General features: G+C 39.3%; 1 protein-coding gene and 1 pseudogene across 6 annotated transcripts in view; both read right to left on the bottom strand.

The window, feature by feature from the left end:
• Nucleotides 1-17,199, bottom strand: part of FRAS1 (Fraser extracellular matrix complex subunit 1) — a 474,784-nt gene that overhangs the window by 25,129 nt on the left and 432,456 nt on the right. For 5 of the 6 annotated variants that reach the window (XM_037830061.1, XM_037830063.1, XM_037830066.1 and 2 more), the window contains 7 exons: nt 16,231-16,436; nt 12,406-12,562; nt 10,020-10,220; nt 8,314-8,501; nt 6,965-7,240; nt 4,462-4,694; nt 1,764-1,924 (listed from right to left, as the gene is read on the bottom strand). In XM_037830061.1, the coding sequence (XP_037685989.1) occupies nt 1,764-1,924; nt 4,462-4,694; nt 6,965-7,240; nt 8,314-8,501; nt 10,020-10,220; nt 12,406-12,562; nt 16,231-16,436 (1,422 nt within the window). Of the gene's footprint in view, nt 1-1,763; nt 1,925-4,461; nt 4,695-6,964; nt 7,241-8,313; nt 8,502-10,019; nt 10,221-12,405; nt 12,563-16,230; nt 16,437-17,199 lie in introns of those variants that run through there. The other variant, XR_005215891.1, reaches the window with a different exon arrangement.
• On the bottom strand, nt 11,708-11,794 carry LOC119530700 (annotated as a pseudogene).

The raw sequence follows: 17,199 nt of genomic DNA, 5'->3' as shown, positions 1-17,199 counted from the left end.
ATCCAGAAAGAAAAGATGAACAAACGGTACCATGATAGAAGAAGTCACAACTCATGGCCTCACGTACCTTGGAAAAGAAAATATACAGAAGCTTTGCCTGTCACATCCTCAAGTCTGGTTTCATGCTTCACAATCAGTCCTTTAAAAATGAATTTCCTACATGGATAATTTATTAATGAATTATTATTTTTATTTTAAAAACTGATTTTTGAAGAGTAGCTTTTATTTAAAGCTGACAAACATCTGACTACCTTCCTTCCTATGGTTTCTGAACTCTTGGAAAAAATGTCTTAATTTTGTGTTAATGAGTAAATGGCTCAAGCTAATGATGCTTGACTAAACCTCACCTGCTACAGGCAAAAATTACTGGATCAAATGCTGCCAGGAGAGTGAACTGTTCTAAATTAAGGAAGACCTTTATACACTGGAGGAGAGATGAATACAGAAACAATTTTAGAATATTAGGGTTAACGTTTTTATAGTACTAAAAGCAACTATAGAAGTTGGAAGGGGTTAATGCATTTCTTAGAAGGCTTGACACTAGTCCCCAGCCCTCTACCTTACAGGGCCGACTCAATTAACATGTGTTGAATTTAATTGTTTTTGAGTGGGAAGAAGTGCAAAGTTTCAGTCTTTAAACAGAGTAAGTTTCCTTCACTAACTATATAGGTGGAACAATTAAACTTGTGCGTGTTGCTCGGCGATTTACAAATGATTTATACTCAACTAATTTCTACTGTATAAAGACCATCACTACCGCATGTGATGCTTAATGAATATGAAAGAGCCTAAGGATGCGTCTATCTTTAAAACCCCTGTTAGACGATTCATCAGTTGTGAAGGAATGAATTATGCCTTTAAGTGCACTTTTGCTAAGGTAAATGAGAACGGACAGAATTCTTTGTAAAGTTAAATGCATGCTGTGGTAAACACAGAGATGCACTGCCTCCTTCAGCTCCTTTGGGGTCTGCCTCAGCTGTGGAGAGCAGCTCAGACTGAATCACCCCTTTCCTGGGCAGTCGTATTCCAGTGACAGAGCGAGGTGGGATATAATGGCCTCTCTCCAGAGCTCCCCACTTGGTTGGCAGAGGCTTTGTTGGGTTTGCACCACAGCTCGACTTCTGCCCCTCCCCAATCCTGCCTCCTCTCTTCCCTTTAACAGGTGTTGACCCCTAACAAACATCTTGCACCCTAACCTTCATCTCAGCTCCTGCTTTTGGAGAACGCATCCTGCACCCTCTGCACTTTAGCTTCTTAAAGATGCCGCTATGATGGATGTTACAGCACAGACCCAAACATGTTCACTGGAGGGAGAGAAGCAATTAAAATTCTAAAATTTACCAGTCTCTAAGCAGAGTATGTTTAAAGAGCTTTACAAATGCTAATGCACAAATGCTAATGCACCAGTCACCTTAACTGGTGGCAATTATTAGCCTCATGTTAGGGATAAGACAACAGTAGCTTGGAGAGGTCAAGGTATTTTTATTCAAAGTTGTATATAGGTAGTGAGACAGGATTTGAAGCTCAGTCAGTTTGATTCCAAAGTCCTTGCTTTTTCCTATTCACCTCATCATTTCAAAGCTTGAGCTGCTTGTGTTTGGATGCTTGCTAAGAAGGAAAACCACTAATCAAACAGATTTTGAGGACCAGAAAATATGAAAAAAAAAAAAAGCATAGTCCCTTTTCACTTCACCATCTCTCTAAAGCCCCTAGCCCCTGAGCTGGGTTGGAGGGGGGAAGCCAGCTGTGAACTTGGTCCTCACCTGAGATGCCTCTCAGGTCGCGGGTGGTGATGAGATTGGAGCAAACATGCTGATGTCTATAGATGGACTCAGATAATAGAAAATGCAAGTTGTGCAAGGGCATGGTGGAGATAAGTGGCAGCATTCCATCCTGGTGTGGGATCTGCACCGAAATGTGGATTCTAGAGGGAAAAGGGGGCAGAAATATGTGTTTAACTGCATGCAACAGACACTTAATATGGTACATTTCTTTCTCATAATCCAATGTGTCTTCACCAATAAATTTACCAAAATTCTTTTTTTTTTCCTGAAGCTTTCCAGGTAGGATTTCTATCCGAACATAAGTGTTGGTGTACATGTAGGATTGTTTACCCCCCCACGAGATTCTCCAGATTCTGGACTTATACAGCAATCGGGAATTGCAGATTTTTTTTTTTTTCTACATGAGGAAACATACCATCGCAACCACTCAACACTTTAAAGCTTTCATTTCTTTAAATGGGACCTTAGTTTCCTGGTGAACTAAAGCTGAGGACTGATACAGGTCCTGCTCCCCTTCTCTGTCACAATGAATATCTGCAGAAGACAGGTAGGGTAGACACTCAAATTTTTTTGTTAGTATTTGTCTGAGCTAAAAAGACATCATTGAGCTTTTAACCTCTAAGGACAATTTCCCTACCCAGACAAATAGCTTAGAAATTACTACCAGTATACCACTACTCCTTCCTCTCCTGGACTGAAACAGCCTCTCTTCTTTCTCCCTTCAAGTTCTCCCTGGAGAAGTAGACCTGCTTCTCCAGGCACCCGGCCCACACCAGCCTCAGTCTGCAGCATGTGCTCCCTGGGTCTACATTACCTAGCTATGTACCAGGAAATCTTTAACGTATTTATATTGTCTGCTATTTCTTGTAGGTTTATAGACTCTTGTATATCCTGCCTTCTGCCATGAGGACAAGGACCATTTCCTTCACTTCTTTTGTTTCTCCAGAGCATGTATACAATCCCACATAAAATATGGGCTTAATAAATATTGGTTAAGACTGCAACACAACAGAACTATACTCATGGGCTGTATTTGTTTTCTATTATACAAGTTCAAAATTTCAGCATGTTTACTAAGGGTGCATTTTGAGTGTATACAACTTGTCTTTCTGAGCAAAGAACTATATATTTTTTTCTTAAACTTTGGGGAGATAATTTCGACAGGACAGTAGCAAAACTAATATGAAATCCATACAGAGAACACCAACGTAACTCCTCCACTACCAGATACCCAGAACCACCAATTTTAACATTTTCCCACATTTGCTATATCATCTGTCTATCTGCCTGTCTATCTATCCACTCATCCATCAATCCATCTGTCTGTCTGTCCATCTATCTATTTATCTATAAATTTTCTAAACATCTGAGAGTAGGCTGTATATATCATGCTCCCTGACCACACAATACTTCCATGTACATTTCCTAAGAACAAGGATATTCACTTATGTAATGACCTTAAGTACAGTTATCAAGCTCAAGAACTTAAATGTTGACATAAAGCTTTCAGTCTATATCCCAATTTTTTTATATGTCCCTGTAATTTCCTTTGGGGCCTCTTCTTCTCCTTTATTAGATCCAGTCCAGGACCATGTATTGTACTTAATTGTCATTGTTTCTTTAGTTGCTCTTTTTCTTTTTTTTAATAAAAGAGCCACATTTATAAGAAGAATCAGAAACGAATAATATAGAAGAGGATGGCTCTTTTTCTAGGAAAGGTCAATAGTGCCCTGGGCATATCTGTCATTGCTCTTTAACAAAAATAAATTTATTCTGTTAGAAAATGAAAGGGATTTGTATATTCTTCACCTCAAATTCAACTCTGTTTTTTTTTTCTCTACAAATGAACTCATTCCCCTGAACAAAGTTATTCGTAGAGGCACATACATAAATACTATGGCATTTAATGAATGTGTATAACATAAATTGAATTCCTTTTGCAACATAAAAATGAAAGAATCCACCTCCTATCATAATCATGATGACATAGGAAAAATAAAAGCACATCTGTCCAGTGACTTAGTTTATAAAGTATTATTACACACTTTTTCACTCAGTATTTAGTGAGTACCTCTTGTGTCCAAGAACACTGTACTGGGCAGCGGGGATGCAAAATAAATAATCATGTTCCTGCCCTCAAAGACCTTAGCATCTACTGCAGGAAAGAGAGGGATGAATGAGGATCATACCTGAAGCATATAGAGGCATACATGGATGTCAGCAGAGTTGAGAGGAGAAGATCCCAAGTTAAACTGAGGGAGATGATGGAAAAGTTTGGACGAGATGCTACAAGCTAGGTATTATAGGATGATAAGGTTGCACTAGACCAAGTAGATGGGAGCAGGGTTAAGAGAGGAGTTGGGGTCTGGGGTAGTAGCATGGGCACAGGCATGCAAACCTAAAAGAATCTGAAGCCTTTGAGAAGTCACAGGTGATTCACTATGGGTGGACAGGTAGGTGAAAACAACAAAGTGAGGGAGATGAGACTAGGAAGATAGGCAAGGGGTCTGCTCTTGAGGGGCCTTTGAGGAATTTAAACATTTTTCTGAAGCAGTCATGACCATTATTCTTATTTTGCAGAAGTATTACTTACTGATCTGTGTCCCCTGGGAAATGCAGAAAGGATAGCCTGAGATTTACCCCACCCCTTCATTGTGGAAGGTGCCACCAGCCTGACCTGTTAGGATGCTCCTTGTGTTTGACATCCAGGTATTTCAAGGTTGCAATGAAGGACTGAGCCTGGAAGCCTCTAGCTGTCCCAGCCACCACGGGGGTGTGGCAGATAGCACTGTCGGTTCCAATGGTAACAATGTTGCTCCTTAAGGGGGTCCCCACGTGGCCTACTTTGTCCACAGCCTTTGCCACACAGCGCACATGGAACCTCCGGCTGAAGTAAATGCTATCCAGGACCTACCGGGAAGAAGAAAGCTACTCAGGCATGAGTATGCCACTCAAACAGCTCCTTACACTGTATCTCCTGGGTGATATGAAACAAAAAGCTCTGGTTCAAGGTAATTTGTGAAGGCCATCTAACCATCCATCCATCCATCCATCATTTCTGAGTTGCTACCATGAACCACGCACTCTAGTGGACACCAGGAAAGGCAGTGAGTACGTGTAGCCAAATGGGTAAGATAGACATGAGCAAGTAGACGGACATGGAGTAAGAGCCCAAAGACGACTGGCTACCATTAACAGCATTGCTACACAATGACAGAATTGTTCTTTTTACATACTAGATTCAGCGTAAAAATTCCCCAATTTTTTCCAACCCTTCCAGGAAGACTTGTTGGCCTCTATCTCGTGGCAACCCTGTACTTCCTCTATAGCAAGAGAAGAGCCTCCAAGTCCTGTTTGCTAGTTTCAGGATTCAGAAGAGAGATGCTTCTTTACCACGAGTTCTTATTTTTCTTTCTTTCCTGTTGCTACCTCTCCCCTCTTCCCCCCTACTGTGATGCCTGCACACGGCAAGAGCTACAATAACGTGCAGGCTGGAGGCTGAAGACTTGGCCACTGAGGTCTGCCAGCATTTGAAGGTCTTTCTACAGATTCCTTCAAGTGCCCAGACTTCCAGAAGCCCTAAGAGTGCTTAGTTACATCATTCTACACAGAGGCAATATAGGTCACCAGAATTCTTTAGGTTATGTGGGCATGTACATAGGGAAGTCACCAAAAAGAAAATTAATTAGTAGCTCTGTGAGCCATAGACCTCCCACAAAGCAATCACATAAACTTGTAAATTCTATCTATGAAGACAATTTTCACTGAAGTCTATTAAAAATTAAAGAAGATTTTTCCATTAAAAATTTTAATTAGCTGCCAATGCTTTATTTATTTATTTATATATGGACTTAGCTCAGAAGGGATTTGAGGCAGCTTACAAAAATGCATACGACACAATGGTACTCAATAAATAATTGAAGAAATAAAGATAAAGCAAAGGAAACTGGGGTGAAGGGTATTTATTACCAATCCATTGCAAGAAGGAGACATAAACTCATGAATTTGTTACTTGTGAAGACTGTAACATATTTGACTCCAAACCCCTTTCACAGTTTTATTGAACAGAAAATCAGATATATATGAAACATAAGCTGTTGAGTTTTTCCACTTAAACTTTTTTGATAATATAGAAGAAGCTTTAAATTCTATATTCTGAATAAGCTGTGCCAAAGACAATGGATATAAGTGGTCTTGTTTTATCTGGAGCCTCCCATCAATGTCTAATAGCTTTCCTCTAGTATCCCATCCAAGTGAGGCACTTATTTAAGTGGGAAAAAACTAGGGGTTGAATAGGGAAACCTAGAGGAATCCAGTCTGAAAAAAATTTCTGATTTCCAAAACTGAGTGAACTAATTTCAGTCAAAAATTGCTGAGTGCTTAATATGTGCCAGAAACTGTACCGAACCTGAATCTCAACTCCTTTCTGCTTGCTTTATGAAGAGAAAAAACTTCACTGTTGTGATGAGTAGAGTCACTTTAGTGGACTGCTTCATAAGGCTGGGAAAACCATCACAGTTTATTGCTCTCTGTTGGTGGCAGAGCTGTTGGTCTGGTCTGTTTGAGGGCAGCAACTGCACTGTAATTTTATTTTCCTGTCCTCCTAAAAGGCTTTGCAAAATGCTGAGTGTTCAACAACTATTCTGTCCTTTAGTTTCATAACTGGGTCTTTATTATGTGCCATCAGCGTGCCACACTGGGATATATAAATGTGGTAGAACCCTTGGTCCATATTCTCAAAGAGTTTATATCCTAGTACTTATTGAATAATTGAAGGACACGTGAAAAGAATAAAAATCACTCAGTTGTACCTCTCTTACTTTACCATTTATAGATTGCCTTTATATATGATTTGTTAGTGACCTTGTCATGTGGCTAAGTGGAAGAGATATTAACTTGCAGATCAGGAAACTGAGACTCAGAGAGGTTAAGTAACCTCTTAACATAACATAGGTAAAAACAAGCTTTGTAAACAGGTCTCCTGACTGCTAGCTCAGTTCTCCTTTTACTATACACCATATTATCTTTCATTATATAGAAAGATAAAAAGACTGTGTGCACCTGCTTATTTGTTTTATTCCAAATTCCACGCATGGACCTGAGGGATTTAATAGAGCTTGAGTAACAAAGAGATAGCTAGTTCCTTCCCTCCCCAACAAGGCCTAGATCCCCGGACCTACCACGTGGTTGACACTGGTGAATGGCGTGTTGTCAGTGATGGTCTCAAAGGGAGACCGGGCCCCGTTGCTGTCAGTGGGGGCTGCTACTTCCCAGCTGAACTGTACGGATGTCTGGTTGATGCCGGCCTCACTGCACCGCTCCTTCATGATGGCATACTTGGGGAAATGAGGGTCACAGGGGGTGACACAGATTAGTGGGTAGCCCGGGGAAGGGGATTTCTTGACTCCTTCCTTGGTAACCTCTTCTACGTGGTCATAGTCAGCAAGTGTGACAACCTGCAAACCAGCAACAGGTTGGATATTAGGAAGGTCAGAGAATTAAGGCTCCTTTTCCCGAGATCCATAAGATCTCTTAATTTCTAGAGATTCTTTAAAATATGACAGGAGAAATTTTTACAAAGCACCACAAGTGCCTGGTACTACTAAAAGATACTGCACATCTTTAGTGGTGGAGGAGAATCTCCTACTACTTGAGTAAAAAGCTTTATTATCCTATTAATCTCATTTCTAAATCAAAGTCCCATAACATGTGAAAAATAATTTTATTTTCCTGAACACTCTAACCAAAGGTATGTCAGGAACAACAGTTGCTAGTTTAATGTTGCATTAAGTTGTTAATGATATATGGTAGCACATTTGGCAGATTTTTTCCACGTTCAAATAAGAGACACATTTTGAAATGATCCTCCTCTACTAATACAAGAGACTGGTTAGGGGAGGTTAGAAGGCTTTTTTTGAATGCTTCATTACTACAGGTTAAATTTCCCTTGGTAACCTCTATGGGTTTTTCTTCTAATTCAATTCATCCTCAGATTGGGACACATGGTGCCACTTTTCTGCAGATACCTAATTCTAAGTGTGTGTTGAGAAAGTATTACAGCTAGCTATGAGGTAGTATTACTTTTTACTCTTCTAGGTCTCCCTAAAGAAATAAGATTAGTATCTTGTACTTTCAGCTTTTTTCAGATTAAATTATCAATATGGATTGGTTTTACTCTTATGTCAGAAAATAGGTTTTTAACCTTGGCCCTACTGACATTTTGTTTTTGGACCAGATAATCTTTGTTGTGGGTGCCTGTCTTGTGCATTGTAGGATGTTCAGCAGTTTCACCCGCCTCTATCCACAGATGCCAGTAGCACCACCTCCCCCATCCTCCCAACGGTAATGACCAAAAAGGTTTCCAGATATTGTCAAATGCCCTGGGGGAGGAAGGCAAGATGCCCTTGGTGGAGAACCACTGTGTTAGAAGAACAAAGAAGTACAGCATCAGAAATCTTACTTTTCTCAAATTCTCATTACTATGCACAAAGACACAAAAGCAGTACATCTTTTGGGTCAAGCCACTCACAATGGGTGGTGCTGGCAATATGAGACTCCCTGCCGCCTCCTGGTCCAGAATCGTCACTGTGGCAGTGGTCACATCCCCAAGAACTGCTTCTACTGGGTCATCTGGGCCAAGGACCAGGGAGAAAGATTCATGCCATTCCCGGTCTTCATTGGACAGGATCTCGACTTTGAAAAAGATATGGTCCACACCTTCATCAAGGACAGGACAAAAAGAAAGCAAAGGTCCTCATTAGGTGACCTACTTCAAGAGAGTGCAGGCTGCAATTGCCGAACCTTCATGTTAAAATGTGCCCTTTCTTTTTAGAGGATTTCAATAAATGCACTGGCTGTTAATCACGTTAGCCCCATCTCAAGTGAGGAAAGCCTGTTTTATAGACCAAATTCCACGTATGGCAGAGGTTCAGTATTGCAGATTTACACCGTATGAGTATTAATGGCCCCTGCCTGACACTAGCTGATGGTAATAAAAATCTATGATCCAAAATACACTCCACCCTGGTTATGAGGGTTTTTTTGCATAATTTTTCTCTCTGCTTTACCTTATGCATAAGCTCCTGCGTGGCTCTGGGCACTTGCACACACAGACACCCTTCAAAGGGCTCTCTTGAGATGCAGTGGCTCAGAGGGAACCTACCAGGCCAGTCTCCACAAAGAGGACAATGCGGAGGTTGAGCAGCTTGGAAGGGGAAAGACTCAAGCCTTAGAAACCCCCTGAAGTCTCTGAAGATGCAAATTATCACTGCCAACACTTATAGGTTCTTTACTTCCTCTCCTACAGAGATCTGGGCTAGGTTACTTTTAAGACCCTTCTTTTCCCCAGATCCTATGCAAAAGAGGAAAAACTAAAGAAACTTGAAAGAGAGATCCTTATGCAGATGGGGAGGAAGGAGCATTTACCTTCTCAGAAAACACCAGCTAGACACACACAGGATGGAGCAGAGAGCCCTTTAAAGCACCAGTGAGGTGAGAGAGATATACATACCACCCCTCCACTTCTCCCAGCCCCATGTCACAAACGGTGATATACCAGCCTAGCACTTGAGAAAGTTCTGCGAAAAAACCTAGCATATAATTCAACCCCTTCTCTGTCTCACTCCTCCATCCAATTAATACATCAGTTAAATAGCTACTTGTAACCTGAATCCCATCCTTCTGTTTTCTCTTTCTCCAGTCTCAGTCTCCACAGCTCTCTCTAGGATAAACCCATTTTGGAAACTGCATTAACAGGGTATCCTGTTTCTTAGTAGATGTTAAACTACTTATGAGCAGGGATTGCACCTTCCTAGTTTTACTAATCCCTGAAGGGACTAGCATTGTGCTTTTTAAAAACATTTTTAATTGCAGTAATATATATATAACTTAATGTTTCCCATTTTAACCACTTTCAAGTGTACAATTCAGTAGAATTAATTACATTCACAATATTCCAGCATGGTACATTGCACTAATGTTTGCTGAATGATGGCAGCTATGTATAATTTCTTTTAAATCAAGTTCTTCTAACATATAACCAAATCATAGGCTAACACAAAAATCCTTTTAAATGAACCAAAATTCCCAGCAGTCTCAAAGGTGTGCTTAATAATTCTATAGGCTATTGGAGCTACTATTTTCCATTTTAGCTTCTCTGCTCATTCCTTTCTTCAAATACAAAATACCTGTCTCTATATTAAGTAAACCCATGGCCTGGGGTTGGCTTTCCATTACCGGGACTGAACTTCAAGACTCGGCTCTTTGGGTAATAATCCACACCAGACTGTGCAGACCCGTCCCGCGTGCTACAGCGAATCTTGGAAGTCCTGTTCTGATCTCCTCTGCGGATCACCTTGATGTTCAGAATAGCAATGGCATCTGGTCCTGCTGGTTCCCGGACTTGGTATGCAGCTTCTTCAAACTCAATGGTGGGGGCTAAGGATACATGGTTCGGAAAACAAGAGTAAATTAGAATGGGCAGCACAAAGGATTTGGACTGCCATGAACACGCCTTATAATGACATGAGGAGACTTTTTACATTAGTTAACAATGGCTTGCAGCCATAAAAATCAATTGTGTTTTCCCCTAAGCAATGCTTTGGAAGGAACTTATTTGTGATCCTGTAGGAGTTATTCATCACATGTTTCTTATTAATATAGTTGGGGAAATACTTTTAGGGACTTTGAAATGCATGATGTCCAAGTTTCCTTCTTGGTATTAGAGCTCACAGAATGTTTTTATATTTCTGCAAATGGCATAGTGCCTGAGACATAGGAGGTCCTTGGTAAATGTATATCAACTGATTGCACGAATCAATCACTTTCATTTATGAAATATAAATTTCTAATATTTATAGTTTATCTCACTTAAAGGCTACTTAAATTTACCAAATCCATCTTTCCATTCTGATCTTGTTGGATATTCCTTCCTCCCACCCAGCTTTTCCTAACTTCTCGCAGGGTATTTAAGAAAGAATGGGTAGTTTTAATAACTTGCCACAAAGATAATTCAGGAACAAAAGACTTACTACCACAATCTGTCTTAACGTAATATTCTCATTGTTAGGAAATGATTAAAATTCTTGATTTTTACCAAAACAAATTCAAATGACATCTTTTCTATTATACTCTCATGGAGAAGTGTGGGTGGTGTTGGTGCTGGTATGGTGGAAAGAGCGAAATAAAAAGGAAAGCTGAGAACAATTTCAAATTTTATACCATTTGTAGTATATTATATAATATTGCAGAAATTTCCAGAGTCTATGTGTTCATTGCCCTGCTTCTCTCTCAGAAAGTCAACTCTTTGTAATTACAGAAGATAAGCTACATTTGAGACTTGATAGTTTTGAATAGCAAAGCTCTTTGAAACTTAGGAAGGTCACTATAATGTGAATTTGTTACTAATCTGAGCTTCAATCATTGGGTTTTCTATATGAACAGGAGAGGTTTCACATTGGGATTTGAACCTGGATCTTCTTGGGTAATTGACTAATTCAACTTCAAGGCTGACCTTGTATTATCCAATGCCCAAGGTCAGTCCCTGGTTTTATATCTGAAGCCCTAGAAGTCTTATGGACTCTCCTGGTAGTTAACAGGGTGCACCCTAGAATCAGATAAAATAAGGTTCAAATCCAGTTTTATTGCTTATACTTGTATAATTATGTGCAAATTATATAATCTCGCTGAGGCTCAATTTCTTCACCTATACTATAGAGAGAATAATACCCACCTCAAGCGATTACTGTCAGGATTAAATGAAATAAGTTAATATACAAGGTTTAACATGGTTCTTTTTTTTTTTCTTTTATAAAATCTATGGCCAGAAATTCACAGCTTTAATATTAGATGCCATACATGTTGCTTTGACACATATCTTTTCCTCAGTGATAACCAGCAAAAGATCAATGCTCAGGGAGCCATGCAAAAATATGGAATGCTTCATGAATTTGTCCATGCTAATTTTCTCTGTATTGTTCCAATTTTAGTATATGTGTTGCTGAAGCGAGCACAACATGGTTCTTGATATACAATAAGTATTCAGTAAAAAAAAGGTATTACTATTTGTCATATTATTATCCATTCACTCATTACAATATCTATTTTACTAAAATAATTATGTCCCAATTTGAAGCATATTTTGTTTTTCCTGTAATGCCTGGGTCACTCTTTGTTAACATCCAACTACAGAAGTTAACTTTATTTTAGGTTAGGAGGCCAAATCAATGAGAGAAGAAAACTGAGAAATTAGACTTTTCCAGGAAGGTGGCAGTTTTTTAAATCAGTTCATTATAGTCAATGGATTTTAAATGTAATTCTAATCTTGTTCCTGAACTGCAGTGTGGTGTCTTCATCCTAGCTTTTAACCATACTCATTCCCTATCTCTTAGCAATGTGGTAGAGATTAACAAAATTAAAAATACCTATAAACTTAACTGGAGCCATAGAGGGTGATGATGTGCTACCAACATTTTACATAAATACTCAAGAGAGTGCTATTTTGTTACTGGTAGGTATTTTTATAGCACTTTCATTTTCAAAGCATCTGTAATTATATTATTAGTAAAACATCAGTTCATGTTCCATCAACCTAAAAGTAAATAAAGGTAATTCCTTCTCTTACCATCTTCATCATTGGTTATGGTGATGGTGGCCATGTTATTCTTTCCAACTCTAGCTCCACTCCAGTGGTTTCCAAGAGGATGGCCAAGGTGGACTCTGAACTGTTCCTCCGGTTCAAATACGGAGTCATCATGGATATAGACAGTACAGTTCTTTACCTAGAGGATTAAAATTTGCAGGGAGATAACAACAACTTGCTTGGTTTTCACAGAAAATGATTTTTCTTCTTTGCAATATCAAAGAGTAGACACAATATAAAAGGAACCAAACAGTTTCATTCATAAAATAGAATGTTTAAATTCTAACATTTTATGTTCACATGGGACCTACCTAAATGTGGAGCCTCATATTAGAACATTCCAAACCATTTTGAATTGTTGGCCATTACTTACGAAAAACAAGATTAATTAAATAACTCATTAAAAAGCATCTGCAGAATATTTATGTGCTTTCCCACATTCAGGACATTTGCACACATTACAATTGGTAGATTTCTGATGATTAGAGTTTAACATATTGGTTAGATTTTCCTGGAGAGATGAATAATATTCTTTTTCCTTTATAGTAATATATTCAGTAATGAACTCAGAAAGCTTCGTATTAGGCTAATGCTACCTTTAAATGTGGAAGAACTTTCAAATCTGCTGCCAGTGTGTTATCTAAAGAATGCTGAGTTCTGAAAATCTTAGAGAACAATTCAAGTAACTGTTCAATGGAAGGAAATCAAATGTTTCTCAAACTGAATATTCTCTATTAAGGACTGTGTTCTTAAGAAAATGTGAAATAAGGTCACAATATTTTGGAAAACAGAGCAGACTTGTTAGTAGATTCATGTGGTAAGTGGGATATTTTTATTTGGACCATTTAGAATCCATTATCCTTACTGTATTGGAAAGGATATATGGGTGAAATTTTACTTTCCTACTTTCTAAGTCATACGAAATGATAGGAGAACATCCCTGTGAGCAGATGCGTGTGTCTTGCTAACCTGGTTTTAAGCCCCTCAAAAATATTCTATTTTTTCCTACTATCTTTCTTACAATTAGCACTCCTTTATGGGAAGCATGAATTCAGTAGTAACTCTTCAGGAGATCTTAAAAAAAACAATTCTAGTGAATGGCAAGTTCTAAAGGCATATTGCTTAACAAACCAAAGAAAATGAAGATTCTAAAGTGTGCTTAGGAATGATGATAGATTGTCATGTGGGTAACATCCAGACTGTTTGGCTATATTTTCCTTATATTTTTATTAAATTATAAACTGTTTCTTGGAAAGGCAGAGAATCTTCTTTTGAACTTAAAACAAATATAGACATGTAAACTCAAAGCTAAAGATCATATCTGTACTATTTGTGTGTGTTTTTTAAACACATGTTTCAACCTGCCACCAGTAAAATTCCCATAAAATATACAACTAAGACAGGGCCTTTATGAGTCACAAGGTCAAAAAAACTTTAGACTTCAGTCAAAAATACTGAAGAGTTCCCAAGAAGGAAGCTATTTTTTTTTTTTGTTTTTTTTGGTAGTATAGATGAATAGGAGAGAAATCTGGGATGACCTGGGATGGATAAGGTCTTCGTATGATCTACTTTAAAAGGGTTAATCATAAGGCAAATTTGATATACTTGATTATATCAAAATTCAAGACTTCTTTTCAATTAAAGATACTTATCTAAGATGTCTAAAACTGGCAAGGATTAATATTTAGAATAAATAAGAAACTACTGAAAATCAGTAGGGAAAAAAAGACAGTAACACAATAGGATAAAGAAGAAAGGACTAAAACAATAAATTTACAGAAGAGGAAACCCAACATGCTATTAAGCATATAAAACAGTAGTAATCTGAGAAATGCAAATTAAAATGCGATATCATTTTATACGTATTAGACTAACGAAAATTCAAAGGATGATAATGCCAAGTGTGCCAGTTTGAATATATTATGTTCCCCCAAACACCATTATCTTTGATGTAATATTGTGTGGGCAGACCTATCAGTGTTAACTAGATTGTAATTCTTTGAGTGTTTCCACGGAGATGTGCCCCACCCAACTGTGGGTGATGACTCTGATTGGATAATTTCCATGGAGGTGTTGGCCCACTCATTCAAGGTGGGTCTGAATTAAATTATTGGAGCACTATATAAGATCAGACAGATCTTATATAGTGCTTGCTACAGCCAGGAGGGACACTATGAAGAAAGCACAGGAGCTGCAGATGAGAGACCGTTTGAAGATGGCTGTTGAAAGCAGACTCTTGCTCTGGAGAAGCTGAGAGAGGACAAATATCCGAAGTGCAACTAAGAGTGACATTTTTGAGGAACTGCAGCCTAGAGAGGAATGTCCTGGGACAAAGCCATTTTGAAACCAGAACTTTGGAGCAGACGCCAGCCACGTGCCTTCCCAGCTAACAGAGGTTTTTTGAACACCATTGGCCATCCTCCAGTGAAGGTACCCAATTGCTGATGTGTTACCTTGGACACTTTATGGCCTTAAGACTGTAACTGTGTAACCAAATAAACCCCCTTTTATAAAAGCCAATCCATCTCTGGTGTTCTGCATTCTGGCAGCATTAGCAAACTAGAACACCAAGTATTGGAGAGGATGTAGGGATATAGTGACCCTCATGTACTGCTACTGACAAGTCTGGAAAGTATTCTGAGGCTATTTTTTCAAATCAAATGTATGCGTGTCTGATGGTCCAACAACGTTGCTCCTGAGAAAGTCTCAGTGAGGTCTGTAAGTGGACACATATGAGGATGTGCACTACAGCATTATTTGTGGTAGCAGAATGTTAGGAGGTCACTGGGTGCTGTTACTGAGGTTCCTCACTCTGTATTGCTTGTTAAAATGTAGTGGATGCACATCATGAAATATTACACAGCAATTACAAGCAATGGATTAGATGTATGCATAAACATTTGGATGGATCATTAAAACATATTCCTGACTAAAAACAATAAAAGACTGAAAAAGATATAACATAATACCATCTATATAAATGAGAAGTCATGCACACAAAACAGTAAACATCTTTAGAGAACAAATATAAATTAAGAGATATATATTAAACACAATAGAGTGAGGGGCCTTGAGGTGGGGAAGGACATGTGGCTGGAGACTAGGGATAAAACAGAATGAATAAGTACATAAAACAGGGGAAGGGCTTTGAATGAACCAGTGAAGGCAGTGTGCCTTGAATTGAGAGGTATAATTAACTTGGTCATCTGGATCTGAGGTCCAAAAAGGGGGAAATGTGATTCGCATTCAATATAAACTTTTAACAAACACTAAAGATGCAGGTTTTGATTCTGATGCAGTCATATTTAGTGAATGGAGTTTTACAGCAATTCCTGTGTCCTCACAGATCACTTTCTATGTGTGTTGCCAACAGGATACTCTGCTGACTTGAATCTGCTCAACATCTCCCTGTTTGGTCCCGTCCTCTGACGTATGTTGCCCTGGGATAGGGCCCAGGTATTAGATGCCTCCTCCTCCTCTGAATGGGGTATGTTCATCTCTGATACAGTTTCAGATTAAGAGGTGTCCTCATTGATATGATTCTGCTAAGTTCCAAAAATGCTATACACCATTTAAACCTCCCAGTGGAATCCATGATACATGTATTTGGTTGTCAGATTGTGTTGTGGGTGGGAGAGGGAGACAAAGAAGATAGCCACATAGACTAGATGATATTATTTAAAATATTATCAATTAGTAAGAAATCCCTCCAATGTTCAGAATGTGTCCCAGTCACTTCACTATGGAAGAATAAAGGTATCAAGGAAGAAGAGACTCACATCTCTCATCCACCATGGATCAACTTACTTTCTCTCCTTTTAGAAACGTAATTCGTGAAGCGTCTGAATTTCTTCTCTCGTCAAAGTCCTCCATGAGCTTAGCTGACTGGCTCTGAGTATAGCACCGCACTGACGACTCATAGCTCAGGTCTCCACTCCGGATGATGGGAACGTGTAGGACACCCTCCTTCTCCTTCACGAGGAGCAAATCCTTGGCAAACTGCATGCTGGGCACTGGGCGAGCAGACAGAAAAAGAGCAGCTTCAGAGGCATCGTTAGTGCTTACAGAGGGAGACGGGGGCCGGAGCCTCTTCAGCCGCTCGGCAGGAGGACCCCACCGAGGGCTCTCAAATCACAGGTAGAACGTGGACTTCAGGTACGGTTGTTGCTCTCAGCGTGAGGGAACTGCTCCCACTGTGAAATGTGGTGGCAATGAAATAGAAGAAGTCAATTTTGCACCTGCTTTTACTCCCATATACCGTCAAATGCCTAGGGTGTCAGGCAGGTAATATAAGTAAAGAAATGGGCCAAGTATCAGAAAATTTCTGATAGAGACTTGGGTACATAAGTGCTCACTTTAAGGCTACCATAAAGAAAACAGCAGCCAAAGTCTAATGATAGCTCGCCACTCAGGCTGGGCCAGAGGATGGGGCAGGGACCTTGGCAAAGAAGAGGGAGCAGACCCTGTCTAGTTAGGGGGACTGTTCCTTGGCTCCAATCTTTTGTTGCCAGATCTTATTTTCAAAAGAAGCCAGAAGCTTGGATTTCTATGTGACAGCTTCTAAATTTAAAACTAGTATCCAATTAAAATAGCACAAAGAACTGCCGAATAGGCCAAAACTATTAGGGTCAAACAAAACACACCCATAGGTTAAATCTGGCCAGTAGGCCCCCAGTTTGTGACCAATGCTTCAGTTACCCCTTCTTTTATAATTCACATGGCCTCATTTGCTTTTAGGGAGGTTCTACAGCCAAATCAACAGACTTGACTTTTCAT

This window comes from Choloepus didactylus, chromosome 3, assembly GCF_015220235.1.
Source record: "Choloepus didactylus isolate mChoDid1 chromosome 3, mChoDid1.pri, whole genome shotgun sequence".
Lineage (NCBI taxonomy): Eukaryota > Metazoa > Chordata > Mammalia > Pilosa > Megalonychidae > Choloepus > Choloepus didactylus.
This window is presented reverse-complemented; position numbering and strand designations above follow the sequence as displayed.